The sequence below is a fragment of the Microcaecilia unicolor genome, chromosome 3 (assembly GCF_901765095.1).
Source record: "Microcaecilia unicolor chromosome 3, aMicUni1.1, whole genome shotgun sequence".
In the NCBI taxonomy this organism is placed as follows: Eukaryota; Metazoa; Chordata; class Amphibia; order Gymnophiona; family Siphonopidae; genus Microcaecilia; species Microcaecilia unicolor.
Window position 1 is genome coordinate 60,469,124 of NC_044033.1, and position 21,806 is coordinate 60,490,929.

Consider the following 21,806-nt stretch of genomic DNA (forward strand, 5'->3'; position numbering starts at 1 on the left):
CATAACTCACTTCTTGAAAATTAACTCAACCCTTACAACGATGTTACAAAGAGAAAAATGTTTCATAGTTTTCAGCAGGAAAAAGTGTCCCCATCTTTTTCTGTGTAATATAAGTGACATTATGACATCAGGGAAAGCTTTAGTTTTAGAGTCAAAACAATAACTCATCCCTGTATCTTATAAAAAATCTAAACACCAGTTTGGTATCATGTTCCATCATAAAATTTACTAGCAAGGTAGCTAGAGAACATATATCCACCTCAGAATTTTTCTGTTGTGTCAATATTTTAAATGTACTGCAAGGCAGAGGAGAATGAGAAAACTCTACTCCTGAAAAGGATGTTTTAAATGAAGGCAAATATATTCTATAAATAGGTGGAAGGGATTTAAGAGGCATAGACAAAATGATAGGACCCAACTGCAAAGACACATACAAACTCTTCTACCTTGTGAATAAACTGCTAGACACCTCACCAGTCACAAATAACAGCAAAGACATACCAGATGTCGACAACCTTGCGAAATACTTTAAAAAGAAAATTATACAACTATGACTTAAAATACCCGCCAGCACTATTGAATACGCCTCACTTCTAGACAGTCTAGACCCAGAAGACGGAATATACCCAGCAGACAGAACCTGGACCGAATTCGAATTACTATCAGAAGACCTCATCTCTGAAACACTTAAAAGATTTGCTAAATCCTACTGCAAACTAGACATATGCCCAAACAACCTCATGAAATCAGCTCCTCAACAATTTATAATAGACCTAACAAACCACGTAAACTTCATGCTACAAAACGGACTCTTCCCAAAGGAAAAAGGAAAAATCTTACTCACCCCAATACCCAAAGATACAAAGAAAAGCGCAAGCGAAATAACCAATTACAGACCAGTAACATCCATACCACTAATAACCAAAATAACCGAAGGGATGGTAACAAAACAACTTACAAACTATTTAAACAAGTTCTCAATACCGAATGATGCCCAATCAGGATTCCGATCGAATCACAGCACAGAAACAGTATTAGTTACCCTAATGACTAAATTCAAACAAATGATCGCAACCGGCAACAATATACCGTATTTTTCGGACTATAAGACGCACTTTTTTCCCCCCAAATTTGGGAGGAAAATGGGGGGTGCGTCTTATAGTCCGAAGGTAGCGAGGTCCGATTTCGGGATCGCCCTCCCCTACTAACGTCACGTGATGTTCCCTAGTGGTCTAGTGACGTCGGGGCAGGAAAGAGCCCCCTCTTTCCTGCCCAGCGCGCTGCTCTCCGTCCTCCTGTATGCTGCCTGACGGTCTGGGCGAGATTCAAAATGGCCGCCGAGAATTGAAGTCTCGGCGGCCATTTTGAATCTCGCCGAGACCATCAGGCAGCATACAGGAGGACGGAGAGCAGCGCGCTGGGCAGGAAAGAGGGGGCTCTTTCCTGCCCCAACGTCACTAGACCACCAGAGAACATCGCATGACGTGAGTAGGGGAGGGCAATCCCGAACTCGGACAAGACGCACCGGAGCACCTAGGTTTTAGAGGAGGGAAAAAGGAAAATGTTTTTTTTCCTATTTCCCTCCTCTAAAACCTAGGTGCGTCTTATGGTCCGGTGCGTCTTATAGTCCAAAAAATACGGTACTCCTTCTACAATTTGACATGTCAAGTGCCTTTGATATGGTTGACCACGGAATTCTATTGCACATACTTGAATATTTCGGCATTGGAGGAAATGTCCTAAACTGGTTCAAGGGGTTCCTAAACCTGCGCTCATATCAAATCACATCAAATTCAACTATGTCCGCTTCATGGACACCTGAATGTGGAGTACCGCAAGGATCACTCCTCTCACCAACCATTTTCAACATAATGATGATCCCATTGGCAAAACTTCTATCAAATCATAACTTTAACCCATATATATACGCCGACGATGTAACAATATACATCCCTTTCAAACAAGACATCAAAGAAATATCCAAAGAAATTAACCAAAGTCTACACATTATGAACACCTGGGCAGATGCATTTCGATTGAAACTAAACGCAGAAAAAACTCAATGCCTTATACTCACCTCCCAATACAACACGAATGAATTTACCGCCTTAAACACACCAAAACTAAACCTTCCAATCTCAGAAACTTTAAAAATCGTTGGAGTCACTATTGATCGCCATCTAACACTCGAAACCCATGCAAACAACACAACCAAAAAGATGTTCTACTGCATGTGGAAACTGAAAAGAATAAGACCATTCTTCCCAAGATCCGTCTTTCGCAACCTAGTGCAATCCCTCATACTCAGCCACCTGGATTACTGCAATTCACTATATGCAGGTTGTAAAGAGCAAATACTGAGGAAACTTCAAACAGCCCAGAACACAGCAGCCAGACTCATCTTCGGAAAACCAAAATACGAAAGTGCAAAACCCTTACGAGAGAAGCTACACTGGCTCCCACTTAAGGAACGCATCACTTTTAAAGTATGCACACTAGTCCACAAAATTATTCACGGTGAAGCCCCAGCCTACATGTCTGACTTAATAGACCTACCACCCAGAAACGCTAAAAGATCATCTCGAACTTTCCTCAACCTCCACTTCCCTAACTGCAAAGGCATAACGTACAAGGCACTGCACGCATAAACCTTTTCCTACATGAGCACGCAATTCTGGAATATACTACCACGCAACTTGAAAACGATCCACAAACTAACCAACTTCCGCAAACTATTGAAGACCCATCTCTTTGACAAAATTTATTGTAAGGATTAAAACACATGAAGTCCACACTCACTGTTTCAGAAATACACCAATACATTCTCTTCTGAATTCTCATTCCCCATAATTTTATCGCATTTATACCGTTACTCACAGAAAATGTTATACCAAATGTTCTTTTGCTAATGTTCCATTACCCTATCAGTTTCCCGCTGTCTCTTTCCACTGTTCCATTGTTCTTTTCCTCGGTCCTATTCCCTTAATGATACTTTGACTTTGTCTCCGCATAACTTCTCATAATGTAATCCATAACTGAGTTGTAACAAATCGTATTTCCATCATTTACAATGTATTGTAAGCCACACTGAGCCCGCAAATAGGTGGGAAAATGTGGGATACAAATGCAATAAAATAAAAATACTATTAAAAACAAAAACAGAGGAGGTAAAGTAAGAATTTTGGGGAAATGAATAAACCTCAGAGTTGTTCTCTGAATCATGTCCTCAACCTTTTGATGTAAAGCCATATCGTCCTCTGTACGTTGCCCCTTCTCCATCTTAAAAAGCTTGGTTTCTACACTAGAAATCCACTTTCAGTTAGTACGTTTCTTATTCATGGCCTGAAACTCTCCAGGCAGTTGGTAAATCTGTCCAGAAAGATGTATCTCTAGCCAGCAATGTCCTTCCATTTTCTTTGAGTATAGAAACAAGGGGCTTAATCACTGAAGGCTGAAAATAGTAGTCAGACCTCATTCCCTTTTCCATCTGCAAGACATCTGAACGCAAAAAGAGACTTGCTTTAGAATGTATTCCACTTCCAAACAGCTCTTGCTCATCCTGAGAGCTTTGTTGTAGCAGAACCAATCAAACTCATTTGCCTCCAGGCATAAGCTCCTATTTCTTTATGTCCCATCCCTTGGAGTTGTGCAGCTTGCCTTACTAGCAGGTGCAGCTATACTGAGGACCTTAGAGTGGCTGAATGTGGGGATAACAGCATTATGTAGACCTCTTGAGAAAGCACACTTTCAAAGTTCAGTCTCCTGTCTTGCCAGTGATGCCAACTTTATGCCATTTGGAATGGATTTATTTCATCTGAGCAGCTGGAACCACCAATGTATCAATCAGGCCTGTTGTCAGTGTAGCTGCAGAATCAGAATGGAAGAGTTGTGGCTTTCCTGTTCTATTAACCATCACCACAAAGCAACACAAATAAATTTCCAAGTAATTTCAAACAGCCTGACGTTCTTAGATCTAAGAAAAAAAATATTCCCTGCAGGAAGATTCATGATTAAAGCGTTGGAATGCTATAGAGTCAGTTGATCTCTGTTTTGTTTTTCTTCACTACTTCACAGCTAGGGATTCTCTGTGCTTATCCCAGGCTTTCTATAATTCTTATTACCATCCTTGTTTCTACCATCTTCTCTGGGAGGCTGTTCTGTATCTCTATTTTCCTGAAAAAATGTGTTTGATTAATGTTACTCCTAAACATAAGTGTTGCTATAGGGTGGAACAAGGTGCCACCCCAACCAGAACCAGCACACGTCACTACATGTCTGACATCACCCCCACCCATTCTCTCCTGCAAGCAGGGCCGTGCCAACACGGTAAGCGAGGTAAGCATGGCAGGAGGGCGCCATCCTCTGGGGGGCGCCCCGCCGCACCTTGCTTACCTCGCCCTCTTCTCCCCAGATCCTTTTCCTTTTTTTATTGTTTAAATTTACCTCTGTCCGGCGGCGTAGCGTCATTGAGAAGGAGGCAGTGCTCCCCCGCCCCGACGTGTCTACTAGTCTTCCCTTCGCTGTGTTCCGTCTTCTTCTAACGTCAGAAATGACGTCAGAAGAAGGCGGGACACTTAGCGAAGTGAAGAAGACTAGTAGACATGTCGGGGCGGGGAAGCGCCGCCTCCTCACTGACGCTACGCTGCCGCCGGACAGAGGTAAATTTAAACCAAAAAAAAAAAGGAAAAGGATCTGGGGAGAAGAGGGCGGGCAGTGTAGCGATTGTTTTCGGGGGGAGCGGCGCGGTGCCAATGGGGGGGGGGCGGCGGCGCGGTGCCAACGTGGGCGCGCCGGAGGCGCCAACTGCAGGGGGGCGCCGGAGACCCTAGGCACGGCCCTGCCTGCAAGTCCAGCATTGCCTCTCTACCTCCCTTTCCACACCCCTCCCCCCCTCCTGTACTAGCATACAAACTTGCTGTGGTTGCCAGCAATGATTAAATCAGGCAGCCCTGGGGCCAACTTTCTGTTGCTTTGTGGAGGCCAGAGGCAGCATGATTTAATCACCACTGGCAATCACAGCAAGTTTGTAGGCATATGGGGGGGAGAGGGAGTTTGGGAGGTGATGCCAGACTCATGGGGGGGGGGGGGGGTGAAGCCAGACTCACGTCAGGGAATGGGGGGGTGATGCTGGACCTGAGGGAGGGAAGGGGTACTAAGTGTGGAGGAGAGAGAGGGAGAGATACTGGACCCATGGGAGAAAGAGAAAGGGGGAAATGCTGTACATGGAGGGAAGAGAAAAGAAGAAAGAGGGAAGAAAAGTAGATAGATTTGAGAAATAGGAAGAAAAATGTAAGAAAGCTCAATATGAAAGACCAGTGCTGACGAAGGATGTGCAGCTGGAAGTAAAAAAGAAAGGAGGAGAGAAAAGAAATGGCAAATGGGAAGGAAGCCCTGCAAACAGTTAAGAGCACAGAAAGAGGGAAGCAGAACCAGAGACTGGGAACAAGAAGATTAAAAAAATTAAATCATCAGATAGCAAAGATAGGAAAAATTATTTTAATTTTAGTTTTTTATTGAATTATACCAGTTTTGAGAATTTATGTTTGCTGGCGTTCTTTTGCACTGTATAGGAAGCTTACACTGTTCAACTTTTGTCTGAAATAAAGCCATGAAAGAATAACCAACAAGCAAGATAAATTTTCAACTTTAAATGTATTTTGTGTTTTACATTTTTGTGCCTCTTTTAAACAAAATTTATTTTTATGCAGCAGCTCAAGCGCTTTGCAGAAACAGTGTGCTGAATGCCAACGCTACAATTTCGGATGTGTTAACTGAAGACTCGACAGAAAAGAGCCCATCTTTCCCTGTTCACTTCTTCATTGGTGTCTCCTTGGTCATGGGATTCCTTCTCATGTTCATCGTAGATCAGATTGGGAGCTATTGTTCCTATCATGGTAGGTTTCATTATTATTATTATTATTAACATTTGTATAGCGCTACCAGACGCACGCAGCGCTGAACACCTGACACAAAGAGACAGTCCCTGCTCAAAAGTTTCATGTTGTTAAGCTTCTGAAATCAAGGACTCTGAAATGTAAACACTTTCAAGGGATCATTATACTGTAAGCAGTGGGTGGGGTCTGATAAGTCCCACCTACTGTAAAATCTCCAGATTATGGGCAGGATTTATAATCACAAACCTTGGATCATGAGACTTTTGTTCCATTTTTAAATCTGATCACATATGACCAATAACGTATGGCCAAGATGGGGGCAATTCTATAACGTCGCGCAAGATGTAGGTACCATAGTGAGGCACGCTTAGTGCCAATTCTATAACAACTTAAGAGCATGCCTAAGCTGTTACATAATACTAGCGTAATGCCACTTTGGCGCACTGAAATTTAGGCGTGCCCCCTTATGACAGGTCAATAGCTGGCATAAGTGGCCATGCAATTTGCGCGACTGTTAGTATTCTATAAGTTGTCTATGTAACTTGGTGACACAACCATGGGCCGCCTGTGTGTATACCTCCTTACAGTTACACGATATGCAACTTTGATATGATATGCATGTTATAGAATAGCACCAAGCACTTATGCGTGTAACTGCTGCTCTTCTGTAAGTTACTCACACACTTAGAGGTGAATTTTATATATGGCGCTGAAAAAAGCGCTATTCTGTAAGCCACGCTTAAAATTAGGCACGGTTTATAGAATAGTGTTTATGCCTGGGAATCACACCTAACTTTATGCATGGCCATTTGCAGAAACTGAAACATGGTGTTCTGTAACAACATGCATAAATGCCTATGAGCCTCCCATTACCATTACCTATTTTTTCACTCATGCGTAAAATTCCAATGAAATCTAATTAGTGTCGATTGCTTGTTAAAAAGCCAACTATTGGTGCTAATTAACTCATTTAATTAAATTGTACAAATTGGGCACATTCCCAAATTTGCATGTGCAATTTTTGGCGACTTTTAAAGAATTAGGGGGTTAGTGCCTAACATTAGGTACCAAATTATAGAATGAGGAGACATACTCGCATCTCTTTTAGGCACAGGAGACCTCATTCACAGCCAACTGGAAAAAGAAAGGGGATGGCCACATGGCCAAATTGCACGCACAATTTGATTAACAAGCCAATCAGTACAAATTGATACTTAACAATTAGTGGCACTAATTGGCTTTAATTAGAATTTACGCCTAGAATTTAATTAGAATACACCTAGAATTTCTAGGCATATTCTACAATATGGTGCAAGTATATTCTAATTTGCATAGTTGAAAAGGGAGTGTGGAATGAGCGGGTCGTGGGGATTTCAAAAAACTATTCACACTATTATAGAAAGCACCTGATCTGCACCTAACTTAGGCACAGGTATTTAGGCCTGGTTTTAGGTGAGTCTAAATTTTAGGCACAAGAACGGCACATAAGTGTATTCTATAAATTACGCCTAACTTTAGGCATACTTTATAGAATCATGCTAAGAGCGTGGTTTTATGGCGCAGATTTTTAAAGCGCCATATATAGAATTTCTCCCATTGCCCTTAAATCCCACGCTTTTGGGCAGTCCCATTCCTTGAGTCTCTGGTTTGTATCAGAGGCAAGAGAGAGCTACCCTGGTTCTCAGCCCACTGCTGCAGAGCTGCCAAGCTACCCAGCTCCAGGAGGGAGACTTTTTGGCCAGTCCTCATTTTGAACTTATATCCCAAGTCAGTATTCTATTTGTAGTCTCTTGATACCACCAATTTAAAGCAGCTCTTTAATGTACCAGGATAGAGTGTAGAAATCCAGGACTGACTCAGAATTTGCCTCCGGGAGATGAGTAACTTGGCTGTTCTCCATCTCTACCCATTAAGCTTCCTCATTCAAAACATGTGCTTGCATAGCCCCCATGCTCACTCACAAACTATTACTGCTATAACACCTACATTTAGGCTCTGCACCTTTCCTTGCTACTTCTGGAGAAGTGAAACGATGGTTGAGGATGGGGTACCTGGTGGGGGAGGGCCCTACAAATATGCTTGCCTGGGGCCCAATATAGTGTTAATCCAGCTCTGCTTTCATCCATTCGCCTTTCTAGAGTATCCACAGTAAATATGCATGAGAAGAAGTACATGCAGTGGAGGCAATGAATTCAGATCTGTATCATGCATATTCATTGTGGATATCTTGAAACAGACTGGCCCAGGGTCCCAGCAGGTTTATGTCCAGCTATCTGTAACTCTTTAAAATCATGTAATATATAATTTTGAGATGTACCGAATAGCATATTTTACTGTTCTGCTGAATGCAAATAATGAAAAATATTATTTGGCCGAATACAAATACTGAATATGAATAATGAACCTTGAATTTTAACATAAGAAATAATAAAAGAAGCAACGTGAAATCAGAAAGCAAGTGTTGTTTTTTTTTATCGGTAGGATTTAGCACAGTAGAGCCTCAGATTATTTGTATTCGAATTTAAATCACTATTCGTCCAAATACAAATAATGTATTTGGTGCACTATTCGGAGCCAAATGGAATATGAGTATTTGGTACAGCCATAGTATAATTATTATAATAATTTTTTACATGAAGGGTCTAGAACTCGAAAGTGCTTCGTGAAACCTAGAAATGTGTCTTGACAGGTCTATAACTTTTTGTTTGTCTTTGGTGTGTGATCAATTCTTGTTTTCAAGACTGAGTTTTGTTTGGGTTTTTTTTTAATTCTTATAATGTAAAGGAATGTGGCTCGCATGGCTAAAAAGTATTGAGAGAGGGACATTGAGTGATGTTACTAATTTAACCCAAAGATGGCCAAACTGAAGCACAGGATATTAATGCTATATCAATTCTAGAACAAATTAAAGAGTTAACAAATTTCTGGCCCAAAACCTAAATTGTGGGCTTTGGAGCAGTGTCTTGGAGTTCTTTCAGGTTTGATGACGATGTTTTCTTATTGCTAGGCCATACATACTCTTGTGACTATTTACTTTGCAAGTCAAGCCAAGTGAAAACAAAGCAGTCTTGACTACCCTTAACAGAATTGTTTTGCTCTCCCTAAATTAACAGAAGCCAGTCTCATAAATGTAATCTGAGAAAGTATTTTTCATAATGGAAGTCATTCATAGAGCTTGGTGGTTCTAATAATTGATGGATTGTTATTTAGTGAGATTTGTAAAGGATAGGATTCTGCAATCAGGAGTTCAAGATAGTCAGATTTTGAAACTGCAGCTGTATTGATTCTTCAATTGTATTTATTTATTTACAAACCTTATAACCCACCCACCAAATCACCGTGGGTCATGGTGGGGTACAATCAAACATTTACAATAAACAAAGAACATAATAATGCACAAATTCAGAAGAAACAGGAAATATCTAAAGGCTAACAAAAATAAGCACTTCTAAATAAATAGGCCTTTAAAAACTGACGAAAATCACAATTCATAACTGGTAGCATTTTCCACAGGGGAAGCACATAACAAGAAGAGGCCTCAAGAACTGTGAAGGAAGCTGATTGGACAGGTCAACAAATAGTGGTATGACCGGAGGAGTGTCTGAACCAACAAGGAAGCCCACTCTTGCTATAGTGATGCCGTAGCAGGAAAGAAAATTAGATCTAGGGTACCGCCACACTTATAGGTAGGGGACCATGACAATCTGAGTCAGTTCCCAAGATGACAATGCATCTAAAAAGGACTGAACAGAATCAGAGATGTCATGTGGAATAGATGGGGAAAAGTCCTCTAACAATAAGATGAATGGGTGCAGCAAATAGATTTCTCAGTAAAGCATTCAGCAGTCCCCAGGTGGCCAATGTAGCAGAAAATTACTACACAGCAATTTATTTTTGTTACATTTGTACCCCGCGCTTTCCCACTCATGGCAGGCTCAATGCGGCTTACATGGGGCAATGGAGGGTTAAGTGACTTGCCCAGATAAAGCATCAAAAGAATCCTGAGGTGGTAAACAGAGTGACACAAATTGTAGGTATTTCTTTGAACAGATCAAAACCCCACCCCCGTGCCCCACATCCCAAGATTTATAGAAAAATCATAATTGGTAGCCCTCAACTGGTTAAGTGTCTGTAGCCAAATTACAAGATTCAGTAATGCAAAGCAAATCAGGAGCATGGTCAACAAGAAAATCGTAAAACAGAGGGATCTAGAAGCTAGAACGCCTTTGGGCTAGGGAATTCTTAATTCAGGACAGAATACAGCTTATATTTACCCAACACAAAATCAGTTTAGTTTTGTGACTTGCTGTATACACTGCTTTATATAGAGATATTAAAGTGGTTTACAGTAAGCCAACATGAAACCAGTGGCATAGCTATGGGTGGGGTCAGGCCCACCCAGCAGCAGCGCCACACTGCTCTCTTCTCCGGCATCCCAGCATCTGTGCTTCTGTCTCTGAACCCAATCCCTCCCCAGTGTCAGTACATGCGTTCTCAGAGCCTGCAGCGATTCATTCTTGCTGCTTGCTCCGGCCCCGCAGGCTTCCATCTGCCGCATTCCGCCAGACAGGAAACAGGCAGTGATGTCAGCAAGGGTGGGACGTGGCAGATGGAAGCCTGCAGATCTGTCGCAAGCAGCAAGAATGAATCACTGCAGGCGCCAAGGTCGCCTATACAGACCACCAAGGAGGGACGGAGTTCAGAGATAGGAGTGCAGATGCCAGGACACCTTGGTGGAGAGAGAGGAGATGTGGGATAGGTGAAAAAAATCTGTGTTTAAAAAAAATATCTCCGGGAAGATATTTGTGGTGTGGAGGGGGGAGGGCGGCACATGCATGTGGAAGGGCTGATTTAAAATACCAAGTCTGGCTACACCTCTGTATGAAACATAGAAATTCATTAGCAATAACTAGGAAAGAGTGTAATACACAGCAGGTAATAGCAGATATCAGAAAACAATACAACTAAGGTAGTTGAGTAGAAAAAAGTGGAGACATCGGGGAGGATCGGAAGTTAGTTTAAAAAAAAAAAAAAGACAAACAGCAGGATTGCTGCTTCTATCAACTATGATGGTGAGAGCAAGAGCCGGTTCCACCTTGCTTAGCTGCGAGAGAACAGGCATCCTAATTTCTAAACACTAGCTTTATAAGACAGGAATTTTTAAACCCCTGTTTTAAAGAAAGTAAGAGTTCCCTAATCTCCACACAAGGGACAGAGAATTCCAGATTGAGGGAACCAAGAAGCGGAAAGAGGTGTAATGAGTTTTTTTTCAAGTCTGATTGTGGAAACTGTAGGGATCAACAGAAGTTTACTGTAAAACATTTTTATTAATTTTATCCACATACTTAACAAACAAATAGCAAATACAATATAGTTCAATCAAATACCTGAGAGGATCTAAGTGAGGTGTGGCGGAATAGGAGCAGATTAGCTATTTATGCTGGTGTACCAGAGTAGAATGTGCAGTGAAATATTATTAAAATTTTGAAATGGGACCAAAAAGTGATGAGAAGCCAATATTGTTCCACCTCAGCCCAGTAAAGGATCCTGGAAAAAGACAACTACAGTAGTCAAGACAGTCTACAATGAGCAAAGTATTTGAAGTTATTTGCCTTGAAGAAATGGACAGTTTAAAAATTTTAAAGGGCAAGAAATGGTTGCTTAACTAGAGAGGGTATCTGGGAAGCAAATATCAATTGGTTGTTATGATGATTCCCAGAACCCAGCCACAGTCTTTGATAGTAACTGGGATACCCTGAATAAGAGGGACAATAGTGGCTGTTGTGGCTGAGGGAGAATCGTGTTTGGGGAATATGTTGGCTTTGTACTTCCCTAGATTCAGCTTCTGCGTAAATAGCTAGTTCGCAGCTACATCCAGGCAGTTGTTTTGATTGTTGGGTGTCTGTGGTTCACTGGGCTCGTATGCAATTAGGAGATGAAAGCAGTGATCCCAAAAAACTGGAAAACGGTTGCCAGTGGTGACAGGGTAGTGTGAGAGGCTCCAGAAAGCAATGGACAAGAAGCAGAGAGGTTGTCTTTCCAATATACATCCAATATACATCCTAAATCCATTTTTGAAAAATGAAAAAGTGTATCGTTTGGGGGGGTTTTTTTTCCCCAAAATACCGTTTTGTACAAGGTTTTGTGCTTTGTGTGTTATTCTTTTTAGGCCATTTAAATGTCCAAAGTCTAGTCTTTGATTTAGCTGACTACCCTCTCCTCAGAGGAGGTATGGGCCTGGGTTCACCTGTATACACTAATCCGGGGACCTGCATATTGCTCTAATGGACCTGGTTATAACATTTGAGGCTGTCATAGAGGCTGGTGAGTACTATTTTTATTCATATTTTTAGGGGGTGGGAGGGGGTCAGTGACCATCAGAGGAGTGAGGAGTTCATCACTGAATCCCGCCAGTGGTCATCTGGTCATTTAGGGCACCTTTTTGTTTTTTATTCATTAGAAAAACAGGTCTAGACCAAAATGTTGAAGTTTTTGCCCTAGATGTTTTGGTTTTGTTCTGTTATGGCATTAATCCAAGTGTTAGGCATGCCCTAATTCCACCTTTGAAACACTCCTGACATACCCTCTTGTGATTTGGATTCACTGCAGACAAAATGCATAGATAGACGTCTGCAAAAATGGTTTTGAAAATACCATTTTGGATGTTTTGAGAAGAAATCTGTCCAAATGGTGCTTTGTGACACTTTTTGGATGTTTTTCTGTTTCGAAAATGAGCCCCATAGTCAATCGTACCCATCAGTACAGTGGTGGGATCTTGATCCCTGACTGCCTTGGAGGAAGAATGTTAGTTTTATGAATAAAATCTAATCGTTGTATGAACATGACATTCTAAGCAACTGTGGATACACACGGAAGGTTAGAAACTGGGAAATAAGTAGGCAAGATTAGATGAATGAAGAGAATGGCTTTATTTTAGCTGGGGTCAATTCTCTCTTCTTTCCAAAGACTAAGAACTAACCCCCCCCCCCCCCCCCCCACCGTTTACTAAGCTGTGCTAGTGGCTGCCGTGCGGCAACACATCTCATTCAAAGAGAATGGGCTGTATCGGCATTAGCACACGGCAGTCACTAGCGCAGCATGATAAACAGGGGGGTAAATACCAAAATAAATCATACCGAGCAATGAATGGCGATGAGAAAGGAGCACATGAGAGAATTCCTGGACTAATCTCTTCATGTTCAAGTGTACAGTGCTGCGTACGTCCAGTAGTGCTATAGAAATGATAAGTAGTAGTACTAGTACTAATCGGGAAGGTGATCAACTTGGGAGATATCTCATGGAGGCCAATTCTGAACTGTCTGGATACTGCCATAATTTTGGAGCAAGAACATTATACCAGAATCTGTTCATTCAGCTGGATTTGGCTATGTGGCCATGGAAATGTCTCATGGATGAAAGCTTATGACTGTAGATTACTCCTTCTGGCTGAGCTTGGAAGATGCTAAGAAATTCTGATTTAGGGTACTGGGTAATCTCTTTGAGGGTAATTCTATAAAGGGGTACCTATATTTAGGTACCAAGAAGGGGCCTATCTGAAGCCTATTCTATAAAGGAAAGTGTAGGTCCACTTTCCTTTACAGAATACTTACATAGCAAGATAAATATGTGCATATAATTTACACGTATTCCACTTTAGAGTCAGCACCCAAGAAAAAGATCTAGGTGTCATTGAGGGGCATAATTGAATGAGGTGCCCAAGTTTTCCTGAGGGTGTCCTCGCAGGACATCCCCGTGAAGGGGCGGGGAAACCCCTATTATCGAAACAAGATGGGTGGCCATCTTTCGTTTCGATAATACGGTCGGGGACGCCCAAATTCAACATTTAGGTTGACCTTAGAGATGGTCAACATAAATGTTGAGATGGTTGACCTTAGAGATGGTCGTCCCCGGTTTTCGGCCATAATGGAAACCAAGGACGCACATCTCAAAAATGACCAAATCCAACTCATTTGGTCGTGGGAGAAGCCAGCATTCGTAGTGCACTGGTCCCCCTGACATGCCAGGACACCAACCGGGCACCCTAGGGGGCACTGCAGTGGACTAACTGATGCACTAACTGAACAGAAAAAGCCTTTCCTTTACCAATCCCTTAGCGATTTGCACACGATTTCCTTCCTAAGGCGGGGAAGCCAGTGCAGAGCAGCCAAGCATTATGCGTGGCTGCTCTGCGCATGCCAAAGACTGCTTCATACACGCAGACAAGCTGCATGTATTATAGCCGTCTACAACCTTAAATAAATTGCCATCTACAACCTTAAAAAAACACAAGTCCAGGTGAAAACGTCCAAGTGCTCGTCGGGGACATCTTTTTTTTTTTTTTTTTTTTTGAGTATGGGTGAAGGACGTCCAAGTGTTAGGCGCCTTCGCTATGCCTCCGTCCCTGTGACGGGCAGTTGATTTTGAAGACATCGAAAATGTGGATGTTTCTGTGAGAAGGACATTCGTGCCTTTGCTTTGCCTCCAACACCCCCTTTATTTATTTATTTGGAGTTTGGATCACAAGTAGCAGCAGTGAACCGGCCACCTCTGGATTGCAAGACTAGTTGTCTAACCACTAGGCCACTCCTCCACTCCACTCCCTTGAAATTTGGCCATCCAAAATGTTTGAAAGAAGGACGTTCACGCCTTCGCTATGCCTGCGCTGACACACACTCACCTCCCCCCCAGAGACCTGCATACTGCTGCGATGGACCCGAGTATGATATTTGAGGCTGGCAAAAAAAGTTTTTTAAGTTGTTTTTTTCAGGGTGGGAGGGGGTTAGTCACCACTGGGGCAGTCAGGGGAGGTCATCCCCGATTCCCTCAGGTGGTCATCTGGTCAGTTCAGGCACCTTTTTGCGGCTTGGTTGTTAAAAAAAGGACCAAGTAAAGTCGGCCAAGTACTCATCAGGGACGCCCTTCTTTTTTCCATTATCGCTCGAGGTCGCCCAGGAACTTTGGTCGTCCCCACGATGGGAAGCAGTTGGGGACGCCCATAATTGGCTTTCGATTATGCCGATTTGGGTGACCCTGAGAGAAGGAAGCCCATCTCCCGATTTGTGTCGAAAGATGGGCGCCCTTCTCTTTCGAAAATGAGCCTGATAGCGGAATGAGAAAAGATTCAAAGAAGGGCAACCAAATGCTAAAGGGGATGGAACTCCTCCCATATGAAGAAAGGCTAAAGAGGTTAGGGCTTTTCAGCTTGGAAAAGAGACGGGGGGATTTGATTGAGGTCTACAAAATCCTGAGTACCAAGACTTTGTGAAGTTATAGGGTAATACTTTTAAAAATGAATAGGAGCAAATATTTTTTCACTCAACAAATAGTTAAACTCTGGAACTCGTTGCCGGAGGATATTGTAACAGAGGTTAGCGTATCTAGGTTTGAAAAGGTTTGGACAAGTTCCTGGAGAAAAAGTTCATAGTCTGCTATTCAGACAGACATGGGGAAGCTACTGCTTGCCCTGAGAATAGTAGCATGGAATCTTTTTACTATTTGGGTTTCTGCCAGGTACTTATGACCTTTATTGGCCACTGTTGGAAGCAGGATACTAGGCTAGATGGACCATTGGTCTGACCCAATATGGCTATTCTTGTTCTTATGTTCACCTACACCAACCATAGAGCTGGTGCAAATGCTCACACCTAGATTGCTTTAAAAAAAGTGCATAAATTATATATTCTGTAATTTGTGTGTGTAACCATGCACTCACATAGAAACCCATCTATGTGTATGCCCACCTTCAAACTACCCGCCATCACATTTAGGTGTCATTTTATAGAATAGTTTCTAGCTGAAATATTGGCATTTTTGCAGTTAAGTGGACACATGCGTACTTGTATGCCGGTATTCAGGTAATTTACATTTGTTCTTGACACCTAACTATTGGTGTCCTTCTTGTAGAATTACTCCCTAATGCCTAGATAGAGCTTGTGTGTCCAGATACTGGAGTTAAATAGCCTGGTGAACATGATACATAGTAACATAGTAGATGACGGCAGAAAAAGACCTGCACGGTCCATCCAGTCTGCCCAACAAGATAACTCATATTTGCTGCTTTTTGTGTATACCCTACTTTGATTTGTACCTGTGCTCTTCAGGGCACAGACCGTATAAGTCTGCCCAGCACTATCCCCGCCTCCCAACCACCTGCCCCTCCTCCCAACCACCGGCTCTGGCACAGACCGTATAAGTCTGCCCAGCACTATCCTCACCTCCCAACCATCAGCCCTGCCTCCCAACCACTGGCTCTGGCACAGACCGTACAAGTCTGTCCAGCACTATCCCCGCCTCCCAACCACCAGTCCCGCTGCCCACCACCGGCTCTGGCACAGACCGTACAAGTCTGTCCAGCACTATCCTTGCCTCCCAACCACCAGCCCCGCCTCCCGATCTTGACTAAGCTCCTGAGGATCCATTCCTTCGGCACAGGATTCCTTTATGCTTATCCCACGCATGTTTGAATTCCGTTACCATTTTCATTTCCACCACCTCCCGCTGAACAAGCAGCCTGCTTGTCCTCGGAGAAAGATGGGTACACAAAAGGATAAACGCGTATCTTTGGAGTGGGAAGAGGGGTCGTATGAGCATAATGAGAGCGCAGCTGCCTCAGGCAAAGGGGGGGTTGGGACTTTTAAATCTGCGTTTTTTTTTTTCCATATCCAGTTGTTTAAGACACTTGTCAGACTGGTTTTGCTCAACATCGCATCTTTCTTGTACTTTGGCAGAAACAAAATCGTTTGGTCCTGTACATTTTGCCAGTTGGTTACAGGGGAGGGGGAGGGCGGGGAGATACTGAGAGATATATTGTTCTTCCGCTGCAGCAGACCTGGAAATGGGTAACCAGGTTCCTTTCCCTGGACAGTAAGAGCTCTCCACTGTTGCCAATCAGAGGTAACTAACTCCAGACTCCGTTCCTTTTATCTTGTCGCACCTTATGCCTGGAATAGACTCCCTGAGTCATTACGTCAAGCTCCATCCCTGGCCACCTTCAAATCCGGGCTAAAGGCCTACCTGTTTGATGCTGCTTTTAATTCCTAACTTGTCAACTGCTCGTAACCTTTATCTTGTCTTCCTCTCTTCAATAGTCCCTTTCCCCATATGTCCTATCTATCTGTCCTACCCTTATCCCTTATTTGTCCTGTCTGTCTGTCCTGATTTAGATTGTAAGCTCTTTTGAGCAGGGACTGTCTTTTCGTCATGTTAAATTGTGAAGCGCTGCGTACGACTGGTAGCGCTATAGAAATGATTTATAGTAGTAGTAGTAGTAGTAGTAATTTCCCGGTATTGCAGAATATTTTTTATTTTGGATTTAGCTTGTGCGTTTTCAGTGGTAGCTCAAGTCAAACTATACTCAGGTACGGTAGGTATTTCCCTTCCTCAAGAGGGCTTACAGAATGTCTATTGAAGGCTGTTGCTGTAATTTATAAAGACATAGGACAGGGTGGGACCTGTATGAAGGCTTGTATTGAAGCATCTGACAGGAGAACAGATGAAGGAAACTATAGAGTTCTATCAGCTCTTTGTAGGCAGGAGAATGACCCTAGTGAATGTTGTCATTTACAGATGCCAAATATGTGATAGAGTGCACCCTATTCACTTGTAATCAAAGCAACAGTGTGAGAGAGCTAATGCAAATGAGCTTCTTAGTGTAATAGCACATGAATGCCAGAATTGTACTGGAAAGACGGCAACAGTTTTGCAGTTTGCTTTTTGCCCACTTTACTGAGTCAGGAGGTGGTTTCAGATCACTGAGCATTCACCTGTCAAAGAATTTCTGCCGGGCAGATGTGGGCCTAGGCTTTCTTGGCGTGGCTTAAAATTTACACAATAGAAAAAAATTAAAGAACTGGTGAACCTCAGAAACTGTCTGCTTCAAGTACCACAAAATGCACAGCTTATTGGAGTGAGCCTAAGTGATGCAGGTTCTGATTGACTAGAACAGATCTCCTTTCTAAACAAAGCATTGCTGACAAAGTTAGGGTGTTATCGTAATCCTTTTAGGTTTTGTTTTAATCTTATCTCAACATATCTTATCGTTGCTATGTAAGATATAGATGAAACATGGTATATAATAGCTTTTAAATAAATAGAAGGGATAAGGAAAGATGGGTAGAGAATGGGGGACAGTGATTTGTTTGTGGTGTAGATCATTTGATTATATCACAGAAGAAATCTCATGGAAAGGAAGGAAGCAGATTTGATTTCTTTTGTGCTGTGAGCAGTATTGGTGTTTGAGGAAGAGATACTAAGGGAAAAGAATGACCCAGTTAAATTCCAGAGGCGGTATTCATGTTAGTCTGGAGCAGCAAAAATGACAAAGAAGTTGGTGGCACTTTATAGACTAACCAGATCATTGAGGCATGGCCTTTCAAAGACAAGAGTCCACTTCATCAGATGTGTTGGATTAACATAGTTTAGTTTGGTTGATACTTTCAAACATACAAGAGTGGTTTACAAAGCCAGGGCCTTCAGTCACAACAGCGATCTGCCATCTACCATCTGTCTAGTCCACCATTTTCACCACCTACTACAGCCTCAGAAACCATATTGCCGTCTAAGCACCACCAAGTTTGTTTCGATTACATCTTCTTTCCATATAAGGATCCTTTGTGTTTATCCAACTCATTTTTTAAAATCTGTCACCATTTTCATCTTTACCACCTCCCCCAGGAGGGCATTCCAGGCATTCACCACCCTCTTCTTGAAAAGGTATTTTCTGATGTCACTCCTAGGCCTACCACCCTGTAACCTCCAATTCATGTCCTCCAATTCTACTGCTTCTCTGACGCTGGAAAAGATTCGTACTTATGTTACCACCTTTCAAGTATTCAAATGTCTAATATATCAGGCAACCTCTCATAAATTATGACTCTGGATTGAGCAAGCTATGATTGGGGAGGTACCCTTATGGCTGCCTAAGCATTATTGAACCATAGAAGGAGTAGTTTGTCCTACAACATACACACCCTGCAGCTCTGAGACTCTATGAGCAAACAGCTTGACTTTCAGCTGTCTTGCTTTACACCCATTTGATATAATCCACTCTTTTCCCCTGCTGAGACCTCTTTAATATTCAAGTTGTGGAAGGAATGGGGATTGGTAACTTGGTGTACATTGTTTGGTAAGTCCACCTTGTTGTCCTTTGAATCATTAGCCCGTACATAACAATTTCCCCAAAGCATCATTTTTTTTACTCTCAATTTGTACACGTACTTACGTGTAAAGATATTAAATTTAGATTAGTCAGGGAATCCACCTGGTTGGAGGACATTTTTGAGTATTTCCAGTTCACTAAACACTTGCTTACTGCTATTATATAGATATCTCATAGAACTGGAACCTTCTGTTCTTGGACACAGGAAACGGAGTTGGGTGTCCAATATGTGGAAACTGATTGGGTGGCAGTAGAGGCTCTGCTTCCTAACATAGTTGTCTGAACAAGTGTTCAGGAAAATCATGTTAAAATGGTCTGTTGCTGGTATCTGACCCCTGATAGGCTAAACTGTTGGTTCCCATCTGTGTCCCAAAACTGTTGGCATGGGTGTGGAAATCTTGGGACTGTGTTAAATATCTGGTGGTTATATACAAAAGCAAAGGTCTACTTGGAGGAGTGTTTGATTTACGCTTCGTCAACATATGGGCCTTTTGGTTCCCTGGGATCCAGGGATCTTTCTTTTGAATAGGAGTACTCCTGGATATACCAGTGCTAAGACCTCTTTTATAGTGCTGGTGGAACTGGTTTTGGCAGCTGCTGTAAACTGAGATACATTTATGAAATGGAATATTTTGACTGGTGCGCTGTAAGTCTTTGCCTAAATGAAAAAGAATCTAGGGACCTTTGCAAGATAAGCTTTGACTAGACTCTTCTCAATGATTGTGGGGTCTGTAGCTTGATTTTGTTTTATTTCCCTTTGGGATAAGGGGTAGAAAGGGGTGAAAACCAAGAGAAAAACTATGTGAGGTTATAGATGTTGTGTTATTTTCTCTAGAACCCAGCATGTACTGACATAGTTAAGCTGTGTTAATAAAATACCTCTTTGAAAATTAAAAAAAAAAAAGGCTTTCATGTCTCCCCATCCTTCCTTTTCTCTAGGGTATGTCATATTCAAGTCATCAAGTCTCTTCTCATATATCTTTTGGCACAAATCTCATACATAATTGTCGCATTTCTCTGGACCGCTTCAAGGTCTTTTGATGTCCTTAGCTAGATACGGCTTCCAAAACTGAACACAGTTCTCCAAGTGGGGCCTCACCAACATCTTGTACAGGGGCATTAACACCTCTTTTTCTTGTGCAGCCCAGCATCCTTGCTAGGTCCACCACCTGGCCACCATGAGATCCTCTATCACCTCAGGGTCTCTCTTCTGAACCATTCTTATCTGTCTCTCGCCCCCTGTCATGTACATTTCCATTGTACACCCCAAGAAATCCGAAGGAGATCTAGCCAGAAGTATTCTAAGTGCACTTTTAATGACATAACTTGAAACAAACAAAACAAGAATGAGTGGAAATGACATGACAAATGAAATTAAAATTTTCCAATGCACAGCTCTAATCTAAAGCACTTAGTTTTCCCAGCCCTAAGGATCCTCCTCGCTTTTTTTTTTGTATTTTGATACTATTTTACTTCCAGTACCTCCATTGGGAAAAGAATGCATGTATCTCATCCTTTCCATAAAGAGGAAGTTCCTTGGGCTACTCTTCATTCTGTCTCCTCCAACCTCATATTTTTTGTTTGCCTTAGGGCATAATGACCAAGGTTCTATCTTCGAGGGCACCAATGGGTCAAGTTTTCAGGATATATGCAAATGATAAATTTGCATGCCTACTGTTTTCACTGTATGCAAATCTCTCGCATGTGTGTTCCTGAAGGATATCTTGAAACCCTGAGCTGTTGGCAGCTCTTGAAGTGAAAGTGAATACCACTGCTCTAGACCTTCCTTTTCTTTGAGGAAATGAAGGCGGTTACTTGCCACCTCTGCTTCTCGGATACTCTACATCTGTGCTGAGAAAGCAAAGCAAGGAGTCTGCTTAATGATAGGTATCGAGAAAGAGGGTCAAATTAACAGCCAATATCTTAGGAGGTTTCAATTATCACATACTGAAGCTTGTTGAAATCTAATGAGTGTCGAAAGCACTGTAGCAGGGATTGAAAACATGTGAAAAATTCATTTGAGTAATGGGGTGATTCTGTGCTTGCAACTGATGTGTAATAGACAAATCCAGAAAACATACTTTAAAAATCTCATCAGATCAGTTTAATTTAAACCATAAACTTGAAAATGTGAAAATTAGTGTGTTTTTGTTTTAATACAAACTTATTATTAAGGTGATTTCAGATTAGGTGATGGCCCTCCATTTGTTAGAAGTATGCTAATTTTTTTTTATCTTTGTGATTCCTTAACTGGTGAAGATGAAATCTACCTTTTAGCAAAATGGGACATTGCTGCTATGGCTTCCTGCCATTTCATAGCCCCCTAGAAGTGGGGTAGGCAACTCCGGTCCTCGAGAGCTGCAGGCAGGTCAGGTTTTCAGGATATCCACAATGAATATGCAGGAGATAAATCCGCATACCATGGAGGCAGTGCTTGCAAATCTATCTCCTGCATATTCGTTGTGGATATCCTGAAAACCTGACCTGCCTGCGGCTCTCGAGGACCGGAGTTGCCTACCCCTGGGCTAGAACAATGGAGACAAGCGTAGGTAGTTCTGGTTTGTACTGAAACTGCCTTCTGATCTTAATGCCTATTTAAGTTGCATCATTTCCTCTTAAACATGAGATTGCTTTTCTTAAGCGCTTCATATAATGCAGCAAAAAAAAAACATAAATAAAAAAAGAGCAATAATGAAGCTCCTTGTGACAGTGGAATAGTCGCTCATGTACAGGGCAAAAAAAAAAACCACTCATTG

The 21,806-nt window shown here is 42.2% G+C and overlaps 1 protein-coding gene across 4 annotated transcripts in view; it reads left to right on the plus strand.

The window, feature by feature from the left end:
* The window catches only part of LOC115465482 (zinc transporter ZIP9-like), a 90,244-nt gene that overhangs the window by 39,583 nt on the left and 28,855 nt on the right, over window positions 1-21,806 (plus strand). For 3 of the 4 annotated variants that reach the window (XM_030195969.1, XM_030195970.1, XM_030195972.1), the window contains one exon: window positions 5,709-5,894. In XM_030195969.1, the coding sequence (XP_030051829.1) occupies window positions 5,709-5,894 (186 nt within the window). The remainder of the gene's footprint in view (window positions 1-5,708; window positions 5,895-21,806) is intronic. The other variant, XM_030195971.1, reaches the window with a different exon arrangement.